This window comes from Theobroma umbraticum, unplaced genomic scaffold, assembly GCF_002168275.2.
Source record: "Theobroma umbraticum cultivar Fairchild unplaced genomic scaffold, ASM216827v3 scaffold_4.1, whole genome shotgun sequence".
In the NCBI taxonomy this organism is placed as follows: Eukaryota; Viridiplantae; Streptophyta; class Magnoliopsida; order Malvales; family Malvaceae; genus Theobroma; species Theobroma umbraticum.
Window position 1 is genome coordinate 5570238 of NW_018397258.1, and position 19140 is coordinate 5589377.

The 19140-nt window shown below is 30.0% G+C and overlaps 1 protein-coding gene and 1 non-coding gene across 2 annotated transcripts; both read right to left on the reverse strand.

Moving 5' to 3' along the window:
* Positions 1 to 272: 272 nt before the first annotated feature.
* Positions 273 to 1798, reverse strand: LOC110413841 (desiccation-like protein). Its single transcript, XM_021424829.2, has 3 exons — positions 1445 to 1798; positions 1079 to 1304; positions 273 to 895 (listed from the first exon to the last, which is right to left on the reverse strand). The coding sequence occupies exons 1-3, from the start codon at positions 1753 to 1755 to the stop codon at positions 524 to 526; spliced, it is 909 nt and encodes a 302-aa protein (XP_021280504.1). The 5' UTR covers positions 1756 to 1798; the 3' UTR covers positions 273 to 523.
* A 5126-nt stretch (positions 1799 to 6924) lies between these two features.
* Positions 6925 to 7052, reverse strand: LOC149527377 (U11 spliceosomal RNA). Its single transcript, XR_016351107.1, has one exon. It is a non-coding gene; the product is annotated as a U11 spliceosomal RNA (small nuclear RNA).
* Positions 7053 to 19140: the final 12088 nt, after the last annotated feature.

The window sequence follows — 19140 nt, forward strand, 5'->3', positions numbered from 1 at the left end:
ATTTTTCTCTACATGAACTCCTGGCTTGTTACTATAAAAAAGAAGTAAATAAAATAAGCCGAAAGCAAAAGAAAAGATAAGTCAACTCAAAGAATATAAGTGGAGTCCACAGCTAGAGTGTCATATAAGATCGGAATCTTACTTCATCCGACCGTTGTCATTTTAGCTTTAAAATCAATATCACTTTCACGTCACAGATTAATTTTAGATGCTTAATTAACAATTTGATAGTAATTTTTATGATATAAATTCACCAGAGATTTTCACATATATTTGCACAATTTAAATATATAAAATTGCATAAATTTCAAAGTGCCCATTATTGTTTAAATTATTATTGCTTTTTTTGTGACATATATCAGTACTTACTAAGTACCATTTAGTTTTGGGAACTTATTCCAAATAAGAAGAGACAAATATGTCATTATTAATTACTGATATTATTTATTTATATATTATCTTCTCCCACGATCGTACTTGTAAAGCTTAGCTGCCATCCAACAATGCTTCAAGCCTCTTAGATTCAACGAAGCAAGCTCCTGGCAATTCTCCCAGATCCACCACTAGGAAAAAATCCACCAGGCCTACTCTCGTTCCCAGTTCCATATATTATCCTCAAAATTTCCAGTGGTGTCCGTGAATACGAAAGCGAATTAACATCCGCTGATAGGATGTTACTGGTAGTTCGATTCTCTGCTCCGAGTTGTAACGGTACTATCAAACCTTCGTCTTTCACCCCGCACATGCCAAGCCGGTTCCTAAGTTCTGAGATACGGTTGGTGAAATTTGCTACGGTCATTCTATATGGCGGGACTGTCTCATTAGCCCTTTCGTAGAGTAATGTTCGTATAACTGCGTCTTGTCCAGCCTCCACCGCCAACAGTGAAGCAGCCAGCTATACCAGCAAATATACCATATAACAAGAATGAGGGCAGAAGAATTTGAAAATTTTTCCACAAATTAGCCTAAAGTTTTGACTCTTCTTTTGACAGAAAACATTTTAATATGGAAGGACTCCTGGATTATATGAATTGCTTGCGATTTTATATAGATTCAACAAAGAAATTAAGATTTTTACCTGTCGATTGCTGCTGCTGACAAGGTTAGGAATAGTGCCAACGTAACCTACGAGTCCCACGTAAGGGATAATGTATGATGCCAACAGAAAGTTGATCGTGTTGGCGTACGGATTGAATGGAGGAGATAAAGTAGTATTCATTGCTCGGTTCATCATAGTGGCAAAAGCCTCCACGCTGAGATTTAGTTGAGGCCGTGGAAATCCTCTTACGTTTGTTATGATCGCCCTGCGAAATAATTTTTTACAACACTTATACAAAAATAATAATTATAGTACATTGATTAATTACTGATTAGTTTTCAATTAATTAGTACTGCCATGCACAAATAGCAAAAAGTAAGATGCATAGTAGGCTTGCAGGGGAACCTGAGATGCCCAATTTCCTGATAACCAAATTCCTCAATAATTCTACGGGTCCTTCCGTCAAGATTGGCCCTCCTTGCACCCACTGGAGGAGGACCTCCTTGAGCCAAAGAAGGTGCCATAGCATCAAGCCCCATACCTAGTGCACCATTCAGAAAAAATTCTGCTTCAATGAACTCCAAGTTCAGGGCGAATTGAATCCGGTCTACATCGTTAGCCACAATCCGTCCGCACTGAGCCACCCCCATAACCGTGATGAATTCCAGTGTAATAAGAAGTAACAGGAAGGCAGAGAAACAAGATCGACCAGTCATTGTGTTTGATTACTTAAAAAGAACCTGCTTATACCAGATACGAGATGGGTTCATGACGGAGTACACTGTCCCTTTTATAGAGAAATGTTCAGTATGTAAGAGAGAAGGGATTCCAAAATGACTGGTGGATGTGTATACAACGTAGATTCTATGTAGGTTCAGGTAATTATAACTTAGGATTGGTCACGTTTTCAAATGGTACAGGTGAATTAATGCTGAATTTCTGTTCCTAGTTTTCGTAATATTCTTACAACCAAGCTGCCCACTGATGCAAATAACTCAGCCAAGTATGCTCTAACAACAAAGCAACCTAATTATTTTAAGCCGTTATTATATAATTGGATCAAAGTTTCATTAGCTGGTCTTTTGAATTATTCAATAATTTAAGCAATCATGTATTTTTTTTTATATTTCTTCTCATATTATTTTTTACTAATTAAAAATTTTGTTTGAATAATAAGAGATCAAAAGAAACATGAAAGATAATAGCAAAAAGCATCTAAGAAAGGTTAGGCCGCCTAAATAGTACGCCGTACTACTTAATAGCAACACTGGAACGCTAGGTCAGCCCCATACGGTATTTAATTCTTTTCAGTACAATATCTGCTTTTGGATAAATAAAAAAAGTTTTTGCTTTTTTTTTTAAAGACATATACTATGAGTCTCTCTTTAGTATTATTTGTAATACCTTCAAAAATATTCTACTTAAGTAGTTATATTAAAAGGAATTAGTAATTACTAAGTTATAGTCTTTATTAAATAAATAAATATAATATAAGTCAAACTTTTTATAGTTGTAGATATGACCTTTGGGTTTATTAATAAAAAGAGAATAGAAAAATGAGTCCTTAAGCAAATATAATAGTTTTGTTAGTGTCAGTTTACATTATCAACGTTTAAAGAAAGCATGTGTAATGTTTAAGAGAGGAAGGTAAGGTCAGTTTATAATATCAAGTTTGAAAAGGAAATTAAGGTTAATTTACATTATCACGTTTAAAATATAAGACGGTCAAAGTTAACATCAGTTTTATCATCAGGTTTAAATGATAGGGAGTCAAAATAACTTAACCTTGGAGAAGAAGGTGGAGAAGGATAGAGAAAAAGGAAAGAATTCAAGGAGGTGCTAATTAAAGTATGATTAGATTTTGTATTTTTCTTAGTTTAGATACAAAAATCTTAAATTATTTTGTATTTTTGCAATTTTCATTCAAATTCAGTACTGTTCTAGTGACTTTTTGGTAGCATGATTGGATACCAATAAAAAGGTCTTGAAAAGATCTTTTTAATGGTTTTTGTAACATCTCATTTGGCTTTGTGGTTAAGGAGATATGAACTTTTGAACTTGGTTAGGAAACTCATTTTTAACAGTTTTGACGATCCAACTTTGAGTAATCGAAACTCTATATTCTGGTAAAGTTTTGAGCCATTTCTTTGAGGTATTTTGTAGTATGAACTGTGGTATTTAGTTTTGTGTCAATAGCTCTATTAAGGGCTTTTTGTGTTAAGAGAATCAAAGGTTCAAAAATGGTTCATTCATACTAATAACTTAAAAATCTAGGTATATCTGTGATGATTTTCAAACTTTTGGCTTTTGTAATTTGTTAATTTTGTAATCTTTTTCATCAAAACAAATTCTAATGTTTTAATATCACATGAATACTTCAAATTGGTTTTGATTTCATCACTGGAGACAATTCAGTTAAGAGTCATAAGGGTCAAAAGTAACCCAAATGGCTACGAAAATATGAAATTTTAGAATTTAGGAAAATTTATTTTTAATTATTTTAAAAATTACTCTTGACCTAAATTTGACCTAGTTTTATAGAAACTAAAGAAATTAAAGGTATTTAATTTTAGTGAATTTGTGTATGAAGAAATATTTATCTGATAAATTATTTTCTGAATTATATTTTGGAAAAATTTATTAGAAATCTTCAAAAACTAAATTTTGAATTATATTTAAAGTATTTTCACCCAACCTCGTATGTTATTGATTTTGTACGATAACCTATGAGTTTGTAAGTTTTGAATGTTTTATGTATTTATAACTTATTAAAGAAAGTCCATTTTTATTTTTAATCAAAATTAGTTTTGATTAAAAAAAGAGGCACTACATCTGAAATGCTTTAGAATGTCCAGTAAAAAGTCATAGTTCATTTTGATAAATTCGTAATGTTGGTTTCTAATTTTGAGTATTTTGAATTAATAGGCTTTAAGAAGATTCTGACTTTATCTTTTAGTTTTGGTTTTAGCAAATCAAGTAAGTGATTAATATCCCTTCAGTATTTTCATACCCTAAAAATTAGCCTTAATGTAAATTTAAATTTCATATATTATGTATAATATATTTTGTCCTATGATTTATTAAAATTGGGTTGAGCATGCAGAATGTATATATATGATTTTCGTATATTAGATTTAGAATATGAATTATGCAAAGCATGATTTCTGATTTTGAAATTCAAATATGATTTTGTTTAATGTATGCATAGATGATTATCTTTGTGAATACTTAGTTTGAAACGATTATGTTTTAGATGCGCACAAGATGTGTTTTGTAAAAGTGGATAACACTCTTTTGAGAATTTAGGTAATGAGAAATATGTTTTATTTTGTCTCCTAACATGGCTATGTTATAATCCTAGCAATGAAGGTTAACTGTTGGCCATGTCGATATATACTTTGTGATTAAAGATTGATTTTCCAATTGTACCATCGATTATAGAATAGTGATATTTGTGGTATTTGTTTAGTGCAGTCAATGCCTACTTTTGATATACTTATGACCCATGCCACTAGGGTTAATTATGGTTTTTGATATGATTATGACTTATGCCGTTGGAGTTAATTGTGGTTTCTATTATGATTATGACCTATGGCACAGGAGTTAAGTGTGGATATAGCATGCTACATGAGACTACCAAAATATAAATATTTGTGAAAATTATGTTTGGTTTTATTATTTGGAAATGAAATTTTGGAACAGTATGATTATAAATGAGATTACTCGAAATTATATTTTGATATCTATATGAATATTAGTAATTTTGGCCTAAATATTTTGAAGTATGATTAATTCAACTGAGGAGATGTTGGTTACTTGCTGAGTGGATGTACTCATTCCTTTAATTCTCCACACTTTTATAGATTTTGACATTTGTACACGTTTGGGAATTAGGCTTGCTTGGCGAGAGTTTTGGTTAGCAAGATTAACATCTACCCTTAGATAATTATAAGCTTTGATGTGAGAATTCAGTTTTTAGTTTGTAAAAAAATGTTAAATGAAAATTTTGTATCTTTCGGAGAATTGTATTTTAATATGACATTTAGAGACTTGATGTTTTGTAAAATGTAAAGTTTGTAAAGACTTTGTAGATATTACATTTGATTAAGTATGATATTATTGCCTTACATGCTTATGGGATTTGTCTCATAAGTATGTAGCATATGTCATGTCTTAAATCCTTAAGTTTGGGGTGTGATATTACCAGAGGTATTTGCTGTTGAATTACCTTATTCTGTAGTATTATGAGTCATTCTTGACAAAATTTTTTTGAATAATATTAGCTTAGTTGGACAGATTAACTTATTTTATTGATAAATGTGATATTTTATTAAATTTTAACATTAAAATATGTTTAAAAATATTATAACAGAATAAAATTTTAAACTCTAATCATTTAAGAATTGTTAAAAATAGGTGAAAACAACCTATGTGCTTGTTTGGCCTGGCTTTTCTTCAACTTATCTATCTCCTAAAAGTAGAAACCAGGCTAAACAAGATTTTAAAAAGTCCTAAAAAAATAAATAGTTTTTTTTAAAGAGCAAAGTTAAAAAAAAAAAGCTACAGAAAAGCTCTAGATAGGAGTTTTTTCTTCTTTTCTTTTAACAATATGTTAACTTTTCAAGCAATACCTTTCTCTCTCAATCGACCTCCCTCTTCTCTCTCTTCCTCTGCAAATCACCCTTCTTTAACGTAAATCAAGATCTTCTTCTTCTCTACCTCTATTTCTAGAAAAACTGCTAGAAAAAAAGAGAAAAAAAAAAAGAAGATCTAGCAATAGAATAGCAAAATCTGAATTTTTTTTCTTCTTACAAAGATTAAGAGAAAAAAAACTCAAAATTCAAAATCGCATTCAGATATTATTCAAAAATTCTCTTTTTTTCACCAAAAAAGATTTTAATGTCAAATACATCGTTTTCTCTTTTCTCTTCTTTCTTGAGAATTAAAGTATCATGGTCCGATTGCTTGCTAAATTAATAAAAATCTATTACTATTACTATTATAGAAAGTTTAAAAGCTGTTTTTGATTCTGTATGGATTTTTTAATTTTAACGTTTGAAATCCTATATAAGCTTAAAGCTGACTTGTTATCGTATATAAGCTCAAAGCATACTTGTTATCGTATATAAGCTCAAAGTAGACTTGTTCCGCTTTGATTTATTAGGTAATTGAAGATGACATGAATACCCTTTATGGTAATTTTAACTAAAATTAGAGTTTATATCATTTATTTTGCCAAACTACTTACCAAACAGTTTTAGCTTAATTTTAGAAACTATTATTTTTCATAAGAACTTCATAATAACTTTTAAGTTAAAAAAAATTAGAATCTGAATGCTGACCCAACTCTATCCATAAACAAATAGGTGTAACTCTCATTTAGGTAGCTACACCAACCTCATATACATGCTATTCGAGTTATTAGAATGCATGAATAGATTGTTAATTCAACTTGAAATGAAGCAATCAAACATTTTTATTTACATGTTTTGTATTCACATGCAACTAAATGAAAACTTTTATTTTAGAATATTAAAATTTTAATCTTTACGGTTGATGTTTAACTAAGAAAATTTAAAAAGTTTAATATGAAATATATATAATTTTAACATATCCTAAAATGAAAATTTCTTATTTAATTTAATTTTTGTGTACAAATTGGATAGTTACTTTGGGAGTATAGATAATTCACAAAACTAGTTAAGAGTGTAGTTAAATTGCTATTTGATCCCATTACAACCAAATTGATTTATTTTTTTGTTTTTAATACATAGGATAAATAAAAATGGAGATCTTATATCTTTTCTTATGCTATTTTATACCACAATTGTTTTGTAGGATGTGTTTTAATAAATCTTCCATTAATAAATATTTTTTTATTTTTTTAAGAGGGCCAGCCAAACGAACCCACCTTATTAGGGTTCCACAAATTATGTCAGCCATATCTCTTGATAGCCATGCAACACCTATCAGACAAGGGTGGCGTGGCATATTTAGCCAATCAACCCTTTTAATCTTCCATTAATAAATAGATTTCTTATGCTTTCAAAAAAATATAAATAAAAGAGTGCAATTGATTTAGTATATATGATGAAGGCAGTTTTTGGATATCCAACTGCAATTTCATTAAGACAAAGGAAAGGATGTGTGTAATGACTTTGCAACCTTTGGTTTGTAATAAAGGGAAGAGAATATGTTTGCAATTGTAATGTCATTGAAATCAGTTAAGGGAATGTAATTCCTTTAACTCACAGAGAGAAAGTAACTTTCCCTTAACAAAGGGAAAGTGACAAAAAGTCCCAACTTATTTCGGACACTCTTTTCTTATTTCATCTTCTTCTTTTCCTTGAAGAAGAAATTCAATTACTGAGTGCTGAATAAGAAAGAGAGGGGGATAGTTTTCGAAAAGACAAGCTATTATTGAGAAAATAGCTAAACTTTGGGAGTTGCATTGGATTAACGAAAAAGCATGAACGTATAAGTCTATAGTTAAGTGGGTGAAAAAAAAGTGAGCAGAACATAAAGTACTATCATGTTATTGCCTTAGCTAAAAGGTGTGTAATGCCATTAAAGAAATAATGGTGTAGAATTTGGTTGTTAATAACCCAGTGGAGATTAAAAAAAAGGTGGTCAAACATTTTACTAAGTTTTATGATAAAAGATTTGATGCCAAGGTAAAAGATATGAGTTGCAACTTCAAACAACTTAAAAAGGAGTTTGCTTATTCATTGGATGCTTGTTTCACTAAAAAAAAAGTATGGAATACAATCTTGAAATGTGATGGAAACAAAGCATTGAGGCCAGATGGCTTTAATATGAGCTTTTTAAAAAGCCAATGAGAGGATATTAAAGGTGAAGTGATGGCATTTATGGATAGCTTTTTTGTCGATGGTAAACTTGGGAGAAGAGTCATTATTTCGTTCATCAATCTTATCTCGAAAGTTGCCAATGCAAGAATGTTGAATCAGTTTCGGCCAATTAGTCTTATTAGAAGCATTTACTAGGTGGTTGCTAGGCTTTTGAGGAATAGATCACAGATTACGCTTTCACTGTAAATGAAATGGTTGATATTATGAAGAGGAATAATATGGGAGGATTCCTCTTCAAAGTTGACTTCGAGAAGGCATATGATAGCGTACATTGGGATTTTTTGGACTTGACCATGTTTAAGATGGGATTCAACTGAACATGGAGATCTTGGATCCGGGAATGTGTCTCTACTGCTTTGGTTTCAATTTTTGTGAATGAGGTGTTTGTATATGCCCTTGAGCCAATTGGATGGTCAAGGAATATACATTATCATTTAATGCATACTTAATCATATAACTATATGTGATAAAGGTGTTCTATCATGTTAGTGCTATAATATGAAGTTATTAAGTACTAATTGGATGAAGAACATTGAACATAAAAACCTTGTAAGAGAATTGTAAAGTTGTTACAATTATGAGATCACTATGCATCAAAACCATGTTCTTAAAATTGTTCATGGTCATTATATTGTCAAGATAGGGCATTGACAATGTTCAAAGACTAGTAAATGTTAAGCCTTTTTACTGAGAAAGTAAATAATTGATCTCATAGATAAAAGTATATGGGATATTTGAAGATAGCATGTACGGGCTTATTAAAGAACCAGTTCACTAAACATGACTTACTATGAGAACTCCATTTGGTATTTTACTCTAGTGTCTATGGAATATGTTCTTATGTGATAGTCGTGCAACTAGTCCTCAGACTGAAGACACCAGGTCATCCTATATAGGGAATGACATACTTTGATTTCGCTTTTATAGGCTTAGAGGCAACCAAATGTCTAAACAGGGTATTGTTGGGTATACCATAAAGCAAAGTGGATGAGTGCTCAAGAAAGGATTCATCACCTCAAGTGATATAAAATCTCACTTATTCTTAATTCTAGATTAACTTGTATAAAGTCTTTACCCAAAGCATGATAAATTTTATTAAAGTTAGTTTCCTAAATTCATAAAGTTAGTCATGAAATATGAGAACTAATATGATATGTCATAAGTAGGCACTAAGCTATGTTTTATTACATATCCAAGACATCTGATGAAAGGATCATATTACATTGAGAAGCTTATCATTGAAGGGCTTTGTCAAATTCTTTAATTGTCTATCTAACATTTGAGTGGTCATGATGTATTTCTAAATGTTGTTCATGATCGATAATTATAAATCAATTATTAAATTGATATTTGATTATGATTTTTATTTATTATCAACATGTTATAAGCCTAATGAGTCACACACATTAAGTGACATAATTTAGATTAAATAAGGATAATCAATTAAGTTAGACTTAATTGAAATAAACCAAACTAAAGTGAAAAAATTAATTAAGTTCACAAGGACTTAATTGAATAAAAATACAAATGTTGTATAATAGGTTACAACTTAGTTTGGCTAAATAAAAATGTTATGTTAGTCAACTAAAATTATGATGAAAAAAAAACACATCTTCAACTACTTTTTAGCTATTTCATAAAAATAAGAAAAAAAATAATTTTCTTTGTCTGATAGAAATAAAATTCGACAAGAACTTTTTATCTTTTTGTTTTAGAAACAAAAATTGCTAGCACAAGTAAATTCTTACCTTTGAGAAAGTTTTATTTGGTCACTATGTGGATTATTATTAGAGGTCAAATACTTGAGTGGCTGAAGATTTGACAAATCCTAAAAATGAAGAAGTAAAGATTTCAACTATATGATTTCATACTGTCTTATGCTCTTTGTAGAGTTTCTTGCTTCATTGCAAGCCCTTTTGGATTTAATTGGCTTTTGATTACGATATCTAGAGTAAGGTATGTAATACTTAAACTTATAAATATTCATAATTAATTTGAAAATTACATGAAAACACACAAATATTGATCCTATGGGATTCGATTTGTTTTATTAAATGAGTGTTTTATTTTTCCATTGTGTTATGTTTTTAATTTCATTATTAATTTCATGTTTGAGCATGAGGTCGAATCCCAGTAATGGTATCAAAGCCTTTGTTTGATGTTTTTCATGTAATTTGCATACTTAATTCTTAGTGATAATAAATAGGATTGATTTATTTGTTGGTTTGGTACATATCAATTTTGAAGGATTTCTTTAAAATTTGTTTTTAAGTTTTAATTCAAATTTGGATAGCATGTTATTAATTAATTAAAGCATGCTTGTAAACGATTTAAAATCATATCTAGTTGAAGAATTAGTGAATGGATTAAAAGGCTTATAAAGCCAAGAAGGGTTCGTTTGATAGCAAAAAAACAACTTGTTGGAGGAAAAATTTTTCTGTGTAAAATATTTAATGTTTTCTGTTGTTTGGATAAACTCTCGAAAATATTTTCTATTGTTTGGATCATCTTGTGGAAAATATTTTTCAACATCACTGAGTGTTAAAATGATCCCGTATTATAATGAAAGTAAGTTCCCAATTAATGTGATTCTTAATCCATTGGAAATCTAAGAGATAGGGTTACAACTTTTATGTTTACCAATTCGTCTAGTTTAGATCAAATCGAGGTGAAAATCGTGTTGAAAGTGGTTGAACTACTACAATTTTGCACAAGGCAACACATGGAATGAAGGCCATGGCCTTGAGTTGTTCAAGGCTGTGGTGTTGAGGAGACCAAGGTTGTGGTGTTGAGGAAAGTGTGGCTATGATGTTGGTTGAAGGTGCATTCCTATAGTGCCACCCGAGAGTGCATAATTGCAACTCTCAAAGAAAGGCCACAGCGTTGCAACGCCAATGAGAGCAACATTGCAGTGCCATAAAGGCAACACGCACCTTTCAAAAGTAGTGAGCATGGCACCAAGGTGGGCATGGCCGCGACGCTAGGGAATTTTTCAAAAATAAAAAGTTTGATGAGATTTTGAAAATTAGGTTATTTAGAGCTTATTTAAGATGCCTTTTTAAGAGGTTTTCAAGAAACGATGACAAGGAACTATTCTAGAGAAAAGAAATAAAAAACAAAGCAACAAAACAAGAGAAATTTAGAGAGAATCAAGATCAAAAGCTTCAATCATTAGTTTCTTTCTCTACCTTTGCATTTCTCTTATTTTCTTTAATTTAGATTAATAGCTAATTTTCTTTGGATGATATTTTATTTAGATATTATGAACTAATTTACTTTTCTAAGATTATAGTGGATTTCAACATATAATCTAAATATTAATGTCTCTTTTATTTACTATGAATGGATATGGTTTTGCTTATTCAAATTTGCTCTAAATTTTTTTAAAGTTTGACCCGATTTCATGTGCACGTAAGTCCATTGCTTTTTTATTCCTTGTAACAAGTTTATAATGAATTTGCTTATTTAAAGCACTCACTTCTTTTTGTACCTGAGTAACGTGCAATATTAAAATCTTATGAAATATCTTATTTTTTCAATAAAAAATTCATACATATTAATCATTGAGACATATGCCAATTACCTTGCATAACTAAAACTGTTATTAACTTAGGTAATTGTAAATGGTGAGTCGCATGAGGAAGGAGGATAAATAAACAAAGTCACTTTCTCTTCTGCAGGTCGTGAAAAATAAGGGGAAAAGCATAGCGTCATATGAGAGCCACTATTTTTCTTTTTTACATTATTTGAACCCTTAATTAACTTATCCTAATGTATTATGTGATTTAACAATCGATATTTGAATCTAATTTTTTTAGTAAAAAAAATATCATCGATGGTTGAATCAATGTGTATTAATATATTTCAAGTTAGTTAATATCATTTTTAATAAAAAAATTAATATTTAATAATATTTTTCTAATTTACCGTAGCTAGTATACATCGATCTTTGCATTCCACCAACAAAACTATATAATATGAATCCACTATTTTTAATGAAATTACTAATATTTACCATTCAAAAATTGTCAAACTAAAGGAGCAAAAAAAAAGTTAATGATTTTGGTAAGATCTTAAATTAATTTTTTAAGCTTTTCTAATCTCTGATTGGAAATTATTATATTAATAAATATTTTATTTTTATTTAATTTTAATTATAAACTATACTTATAATTTTAAAATATTAGCATAAAAATATTTTTAATATCTTAATAATAAAACAAATTTTAAATGGACTGATCACTAGTTAAACTTATAAATGACATCTGACCAGATCCATAAAATTAAAAACATAACCAAACCTTAAGGTTAGTGACCTTCTAAAACAAAAGCTCAGAATTAAAGTAAACCTAATTATTATTTTTTTAAGTCTGACCTAATTAATATTTAATTTTTATATATAATGATTTATTAGAGTTTAGGTTAAAAAAAAGTAGTTTTATGTAGCTCTACCCATCTTATAATTTTTTGTCTTTCTGAAAACCTAATTACAATACCCCGGTAAGTATTGATGAGTGGGATATCCCATTAAAACCATCTTCCCGTGGCCTTATTCTTTTTTATTTTTTGGTTATAAAATAATTAATTAGTGACACATGTTTTCTTGGTTTGTGATTTATAAATATAATATTTATTAATTTAATTGCAAAGAAAAAACTTTAAAATAGTGGCTCCTGGTAGCTTTTAATATACCCATGAATATTAATAAATTTAAAATCCTAACAAAGTTTTTTTTGAAAATAAAAATCTAAACAGTATTTAAAATAGACAATTAATGCAAATAAGTAATAACCTTTCTTTTAACTGGATAATCTATGCTTTTGTTTATAATTTGAATAGTATAACCCTCATATCTTGAGATATATATATATATATATCGTACCATGACAACGGATAACTCACTTTTATTATTAGATTAATTTTAAATAGTGTTAATATCTTGATGTCAGCGCTTTTAATGAGTACGTACAGTTTAAGCCCACTAACAGAGTGACGATTGGGAAGCACGAAAGGCCAATTTTTAGGTTTACATTTAAGTAATCTTGCTACTAACTGGTAACCACTTTTAGGCAGAGTTGTTTTGTTTTTCTCCCCTTAGTATTTTTAATTTGAATGTCATCAACTGAAAACATAAAAGATAAACTAAAATCGACTGGTTGCGGGCATGAAATTTTTTAGCTCTTTCGTTTTATTTGATTTTAAAGAGGAAAATTTAGACACTGAGGCATCAATACCAACATTACAAACCTTACAATCTTCATTATATAAATGGTAACAAACAATTTTCTACTGCACAAAATTGCAAATTGTAATTTAATGCATATGCCATTTTTCTATATATTTGCACAGCAACAAAAAATTGCAAATGACAAATTGCTGGTGTTTGGAAAATAAGTAAGTATATCAAGGGAGATTGTTTACAATTTAGCTAGTTAGCTAGCAGAATTGATTATTTTCTATCATACTTGTTATATTGAGACATGTATCGTATGTCAAAATTTTATTTTTTAGTATCAAGTATCTTATCATAAAATATAGTAAAAAATTTTAAATTAATTATAAATAATATTTGTATATATAAAATAAAGAAAATAATTTAATATGTTATATTTTTCAACAAAATTGAAGATTACAGAATATAAATTGAAAAGAAGATTATTTTTTAATTGAAATTCTCAATATATTTCTTAATTTTATATAATTTTAAAAAAATACATTTTTTATATTAGTTTATCCATTAAAAATTAAAAAACACTTATCATGTTGAAATCAAAAGCAAAATTCGATGTTTAAGTACTTTTTTTATTTAAAATCAAAACCACTTAATCTAATAAAATTAGTCTTTTATATTTCAACTCAAAAAATATAAAATAAAAATAATTTTTTAATAATTAATTAAAATTAAACTTATAAAAAAAGTATTACGATACACTTTTTATATTTGATTAAATATAATATAATTATCAATACTTTTTTTTTTATTAATATCGTATCGTATCATACAATATATATCACGTATTGTATGATATTGATAACTATACTTACTATACTATTGGTTATTCCTATAAGACTGTTGGGTGAATATACTTATAGTTGGATCATGCTTAATAAATCAAGAACAATAATTTTTTATTATTGTATAATGAAAGTGGAGACAATTCGTACTCGAATTTAAGATTGTGTTTAAATTTAATTTTGTACTTCATCCAACCCACTTGGGTTAGGCTTGAGTGGACATAGTGTAACAATAATAAGTAATCCCTAATTTTGCATTAAATTGTGTACTATATCAACGGTTGACAAAATGGCTTCTACGTCGAGAGCATAATGAGACGGGACCAAATTCGGATAAGGACATGCCGAATCGGGACCCTTCAAAGTGCAACAAACACAAATAGCGTTAACAATGCAAACCCATGTTTTTTACTCAAAGATTGAAATGCTTAGTCTAGGATTTGAATTCTACATCAATGTACATTTCAGAACATGATCATAATCTTTTAATTTTCTGAATTCGGGATTAAAGCTTTTAAAGTCCAAGAAATTCAAGAAAATTATCAACAAAATTTGTTAAGTCCATTAACTTTAGCCATGTATTTGCAAGATTGATAGGTAAATTGCGGCACTACTGTTTATTTTTCAAAAAGTTGTGTTGATTTTGTTCTTGTTAATATAATAATAACAATTGTATTAATTATAAACTAAATCAATAAAATTTTATTAAATTACGATTGCGATATTATCAACTTGATTTTTTTAAAAAAATTATTGATAATCTCTTATATATATATATGTGTGATATATATATATAATATATATATTTATATATATATATATATATAATTATCCTCAGTAACCTTCCTAGAATTTACAATCAAAATATAAATTTTTTTTCTTCTAACATAGTATTTAAGTCATATTATCTATTTTTTATCTATCTCTAAAATACAAAAAAAAAAAAAACACCAACCAACCCCACAACCACTTCACGTCGTTACCCATCACCACATGGGCAATTCAGTGTAATCTCGCTACGTGAAACTACTAAACACCACCATACTTGCCCTTGCACCGTTTCAGATTGTGTGGAATCCACGTCACTTTCTGGTCATTAAATCACAACATCGTCGTCATCAACTGCCCTATGTCTTCCTAATATGTCGGTCGACATTCATCGAAGCCTCATTGGACGTTGCTCGCACGCCACGCAGCTTGATGTGTCGATAACCCTCGTCTCATGTGCTCCTAGAATGCACAATTGCCTCCACAGGTCGACAGGCGACAGTCCTTGTCTTACTTGCCTCACGCACCAGTTGCCTATATCTGGACATCATGTGCCACACCATCTTAGTACTGAATTAGAATCTTGTGCTTTTGGGGATGTTAGTATCTACTAGACTATCTTGATTTAAAAGAGGGTGTTAACATAATAATAATAATAATAATAATAATAATAATAATAATAATAATAATAATAATAATAGTAGTAGTAGTAGTAGTAGTAGTAGTAGTAGTTGCACAAATTATAAGCTAAGTCATTGAGATTTTATTAATGTGCAGTATTATTAGATTATGATTATGATGCTGTTAACTTGATTCAATTTTAAATTATTAAAAAAAATTATTTATATATATAATTTGCTTTTGAATAATTTATAATTCAGAATGCAAAATTTCGCTTCCCTTGACAATTTCTATCACGACTGTGGTTTGTTGGTTCCTGTCGAAGACTGGGCAGTAGCTTTTGTGATGATCATATTCTTGCCTTGTTAGATACTGTTTGGATCATGGAAATTTGATAAAAAAGAATTTCATTTTCTTGTTATCGATGAAAATGGAAAATGTGAAAGGAAAATTTAAAGTAACTATATATTTCTTTGTTATTCCTTTAAAATGAATGAGGAATGGGAAGGAAATATTTTCGGGTCGTGGGAAACGATAGTTGGCTTTAGCTATCTGTTTCTCATTGGGTTTACATCCTTGCTGAAATATTCAGAATGCGAAAATTCTCCTTTTCTCTCTCTACGACTCTGTACATAGATCCAAGATAATTTACTAATAACACCTTTTGATTTCCCATTTACTGGCAATTGCATTTCGTCGACCTTGCTTGGAGCCCAGAATCACAAAAGAAACGAGAGGAAAGCGCCATTGACACCAAGTCAGAATAGCCAGAAATTGAGGGCAGAGTCAAACAAGGGAGCGTTTGTCCCTCTGGTATTGCTCCTTTATTTTGAACCACAGCACAAGCATACTAGTATCTTTTCTTGTCTCTGTTTTCTTGGGTAATTAATCAATGGTCAGTTACAAGTTGCGGAAGGCTTAGCTTTTGTACAATAACTAATTAGAGCAAGTGAAATTATCAAGGCTATTTGACAAAATCAAGTGTTATCAAGCTGAAATCCCAAGAAAATCCAATTTGTTCATACCAAGAAACTGCTTTCATCTCATTGAGATGGGTGCCACATTTGGGTGAGGCATGATAACCCTACCATACTAAATGCTTTTTTTGTGTATAAAAAATATTAAAGATGGTCACTATCAAACTTGCAATTGATAATCTTAATCTTGAAAGTCGCCATAAAATATAATTTGAAAACTTATTTAAATTTACTTAATCTTTTATTTGGAATGCATTTATGGATTTTAAGATTCTTAATTTATTAGAATAATAGAAATATTCATTATTTTTAAAATAGTGAAGAGGATCATTTCTTTTAAATATTGACAAAAAATTGATATAGTAATTCTTTGGGCAGCTTTTAAGTGAAGAATGGATAGTGAACAGGGTTTATTCACATCATTTTCATGGACTGTCCTATGACTATAAGGATCTGTCCATGAGTGCAGGCCTGTAAGCCTGGCCTACTTTAGCAAGCCTGAGCTTCTTCCAGGCCAACTCCAAGTGTTTATTTTAGTAATGCATTTTTCAAAGCACAAACGGTTCAAGGCTTTTAAACAGATATGAGCCAGGCGTTTCCTCGGTGGAGTTGGCTTTATGGAGTGTGTTATGCAAAACTCGGGATTTCCACCAAAATGGATTTCTTTGGTGAGAACATGTATAAGCACAGAAGCTTTTCTGTGCTCGTAAATGGAAAATCTTATGGTATTCTTCTCCCAGAGAGAGGATTGCGTCAAGGAAATCTGCTTTCCCCATATTTGTTTCTTCTATGCACAGAAGTTTTGGAGCATTGATATATAAATCTGAGATTGCTGGACTGGTTCAAGGTGTTTCGGTTTGTAGAGGGAGTGCCAAAGCTTCGGTCTTTTCTTTGCAGATGGTAGTATTCTGTTTTTGAGGACTACTACAGAGCAATGCCATCATGTTCTGGGTATTTTGCAAGACTACGAAAAGGTTTTATGGCAGAAAATTAATATTGAAATTTTCCGTTTTCTTTAGCTCCAATGCTACTAATGCTAATGCAGCAAATCTGAAAAATGTGTTGGGGATCCATTAGGCGTTACAACAAGATAGATACCTTGGAATGCCGCTGATGATAAGTAGAGCAAAGAAACCAGTTGTTTGAATGATCAAATAAAATTTGTTTTAGAGTAAGGGGATGGGAGGGTGTTGGAAATCTCAATGATTTTATTATGTTTGCAGGTTATTATTGCCAAAGTGACGAACCATGAAATTGAAAAACCACAGAAAATAAAATGAGAAAAGGATGAAACTGGAAAATCATATAAAGATAAAACGACAGACGACTCAAAGTCTCTCTTTATTCTGTTCATTTAACAATACCACTTATTATTTATAAATACATTTATAGAAAAGAGAAAAAACATTAAAACAAAACTGTACATAAAATAAAATAATAGTACATTATGCATGTCTTACATAGCCACCTACTCAACCACATGTGGCCAATACAAACTCACTAATCAACATGCAATAACTATAAAAGAGAAAATAAAATAGCATTAACTAAAAAGCTAAAAACAGTTGAGAATAAATTGAAAAAGCCAAACTAACTCCTGGTCTCTAGTTTTTAAGTCAAGTCTCATTTTTCAACACACATCCTTGAAATTGACTTGATAAACTCCCAATCTTTCACACAACGGCTCGATTTTGTTATGTGATTATAACATCCACTATCAAGCAGCCATGTGTTTTTCTTCTCATCACTAGAAATCTTGGCCTTGAACAATTGCTCCTCTATCATATCAATTTCTTCAACTACTATCACCTTCTCATCAACGTGATTACCTTTGGATTGGTAAACTTTCTCTACATGACCAAGCTAGTTACAAGACCTACACTTCACATTCGACTTGTACCAACAAAATTTGGAGTATGATTACTCTTTTTGCAGTATTAATATAAGGGAAACATGTTACCTAGTTTATTTAAGTTCCCATCACCATTTCTCCACTCTTTGTCTCTGTTATCTCTTTCTTTCTTTCTTGGTTTCTGTCACTAATTCAAAAATCCTTTGTCCTTGCTATTAGAGCATTTTCAGTTACATCATCATCGCGATAGGCCATATTTTTTTCTTGAGCTTGTAAAGCATTTACAAGTTTTGTCACTAAGAGTTGAGAAAAGTCTTTGGAGTCCTTAAGTGAAGATATTTTTGCTTCAAATATTTATGATAAACTCACCAAAAGTTTGTTGACAATCCTATAATCTAACAACTACCCACCAGGGAGTCTAAGCTAGTTCAATAGCTTCATGATCTTATCTTAATATTCCTTGCTACTCTCATAAGCTTTCATCCACAAAATCTCAAACTCCTTGTATAGATTCAAGGCTTACATTTGACAAGTCCTCTCAGTACCATAAAACTCCTCTTTCAAGCAATTCAAAGCATCCTTAAGGAATTAACAAGTCAGTATTTTTGTGAAAATAGTATCTGACATAACCGAATGGATGATGGAGAAAGCTTTAAATCTTTTCACTACTTCTTCACCATATTGCTTCATCTATGCCATTATGGGGTTGGGTCTTTGTTCTGGTGGCTCACTTTCTACCTCCACAAATTCTCATAAATTGAAGATTTTAAGATACGCCTTCATCTTCACGGCTCAAATGTCATAATTTTCTCTTATAAACACATGTAAAGCAATAGCATTAAAACTTGAAAAAGCCATAGTTATATTAAGAAACTTAAGAATGAAGATTTGTAGAAAAAATTGTTAGTTTCTTTCTTGGTCCCTTAAGATCCTTTTTGGGGCTTTGATACCATATAGGAAATCTTAATGATTTTGTTATATTTGTAGACTATTATCTGC

Coding starts and splice junctions, on each gene's coding strand:
- LOC110413841 (XM_021424829.2), bottom strand. CDS start 1,755: ATGACTGGTCGATCTTGTTTCTCTGCCTTCCTGTTACTTCTTATTACA. Junction 1,305..1,444: donor CAGGAAATTGGGCATCTCAG/GTTCCCCTGCAA, acceptor ATTATTTCGCAG/GGCGATCATAACAAACGTAA. Junction 896..1,078: donor TCAGCAGCAGCAATCGACAG/GTAAAAATCTTA, acceptor TTGCTGGTATAG/CTGGCTGCTTCACTGTTGGC.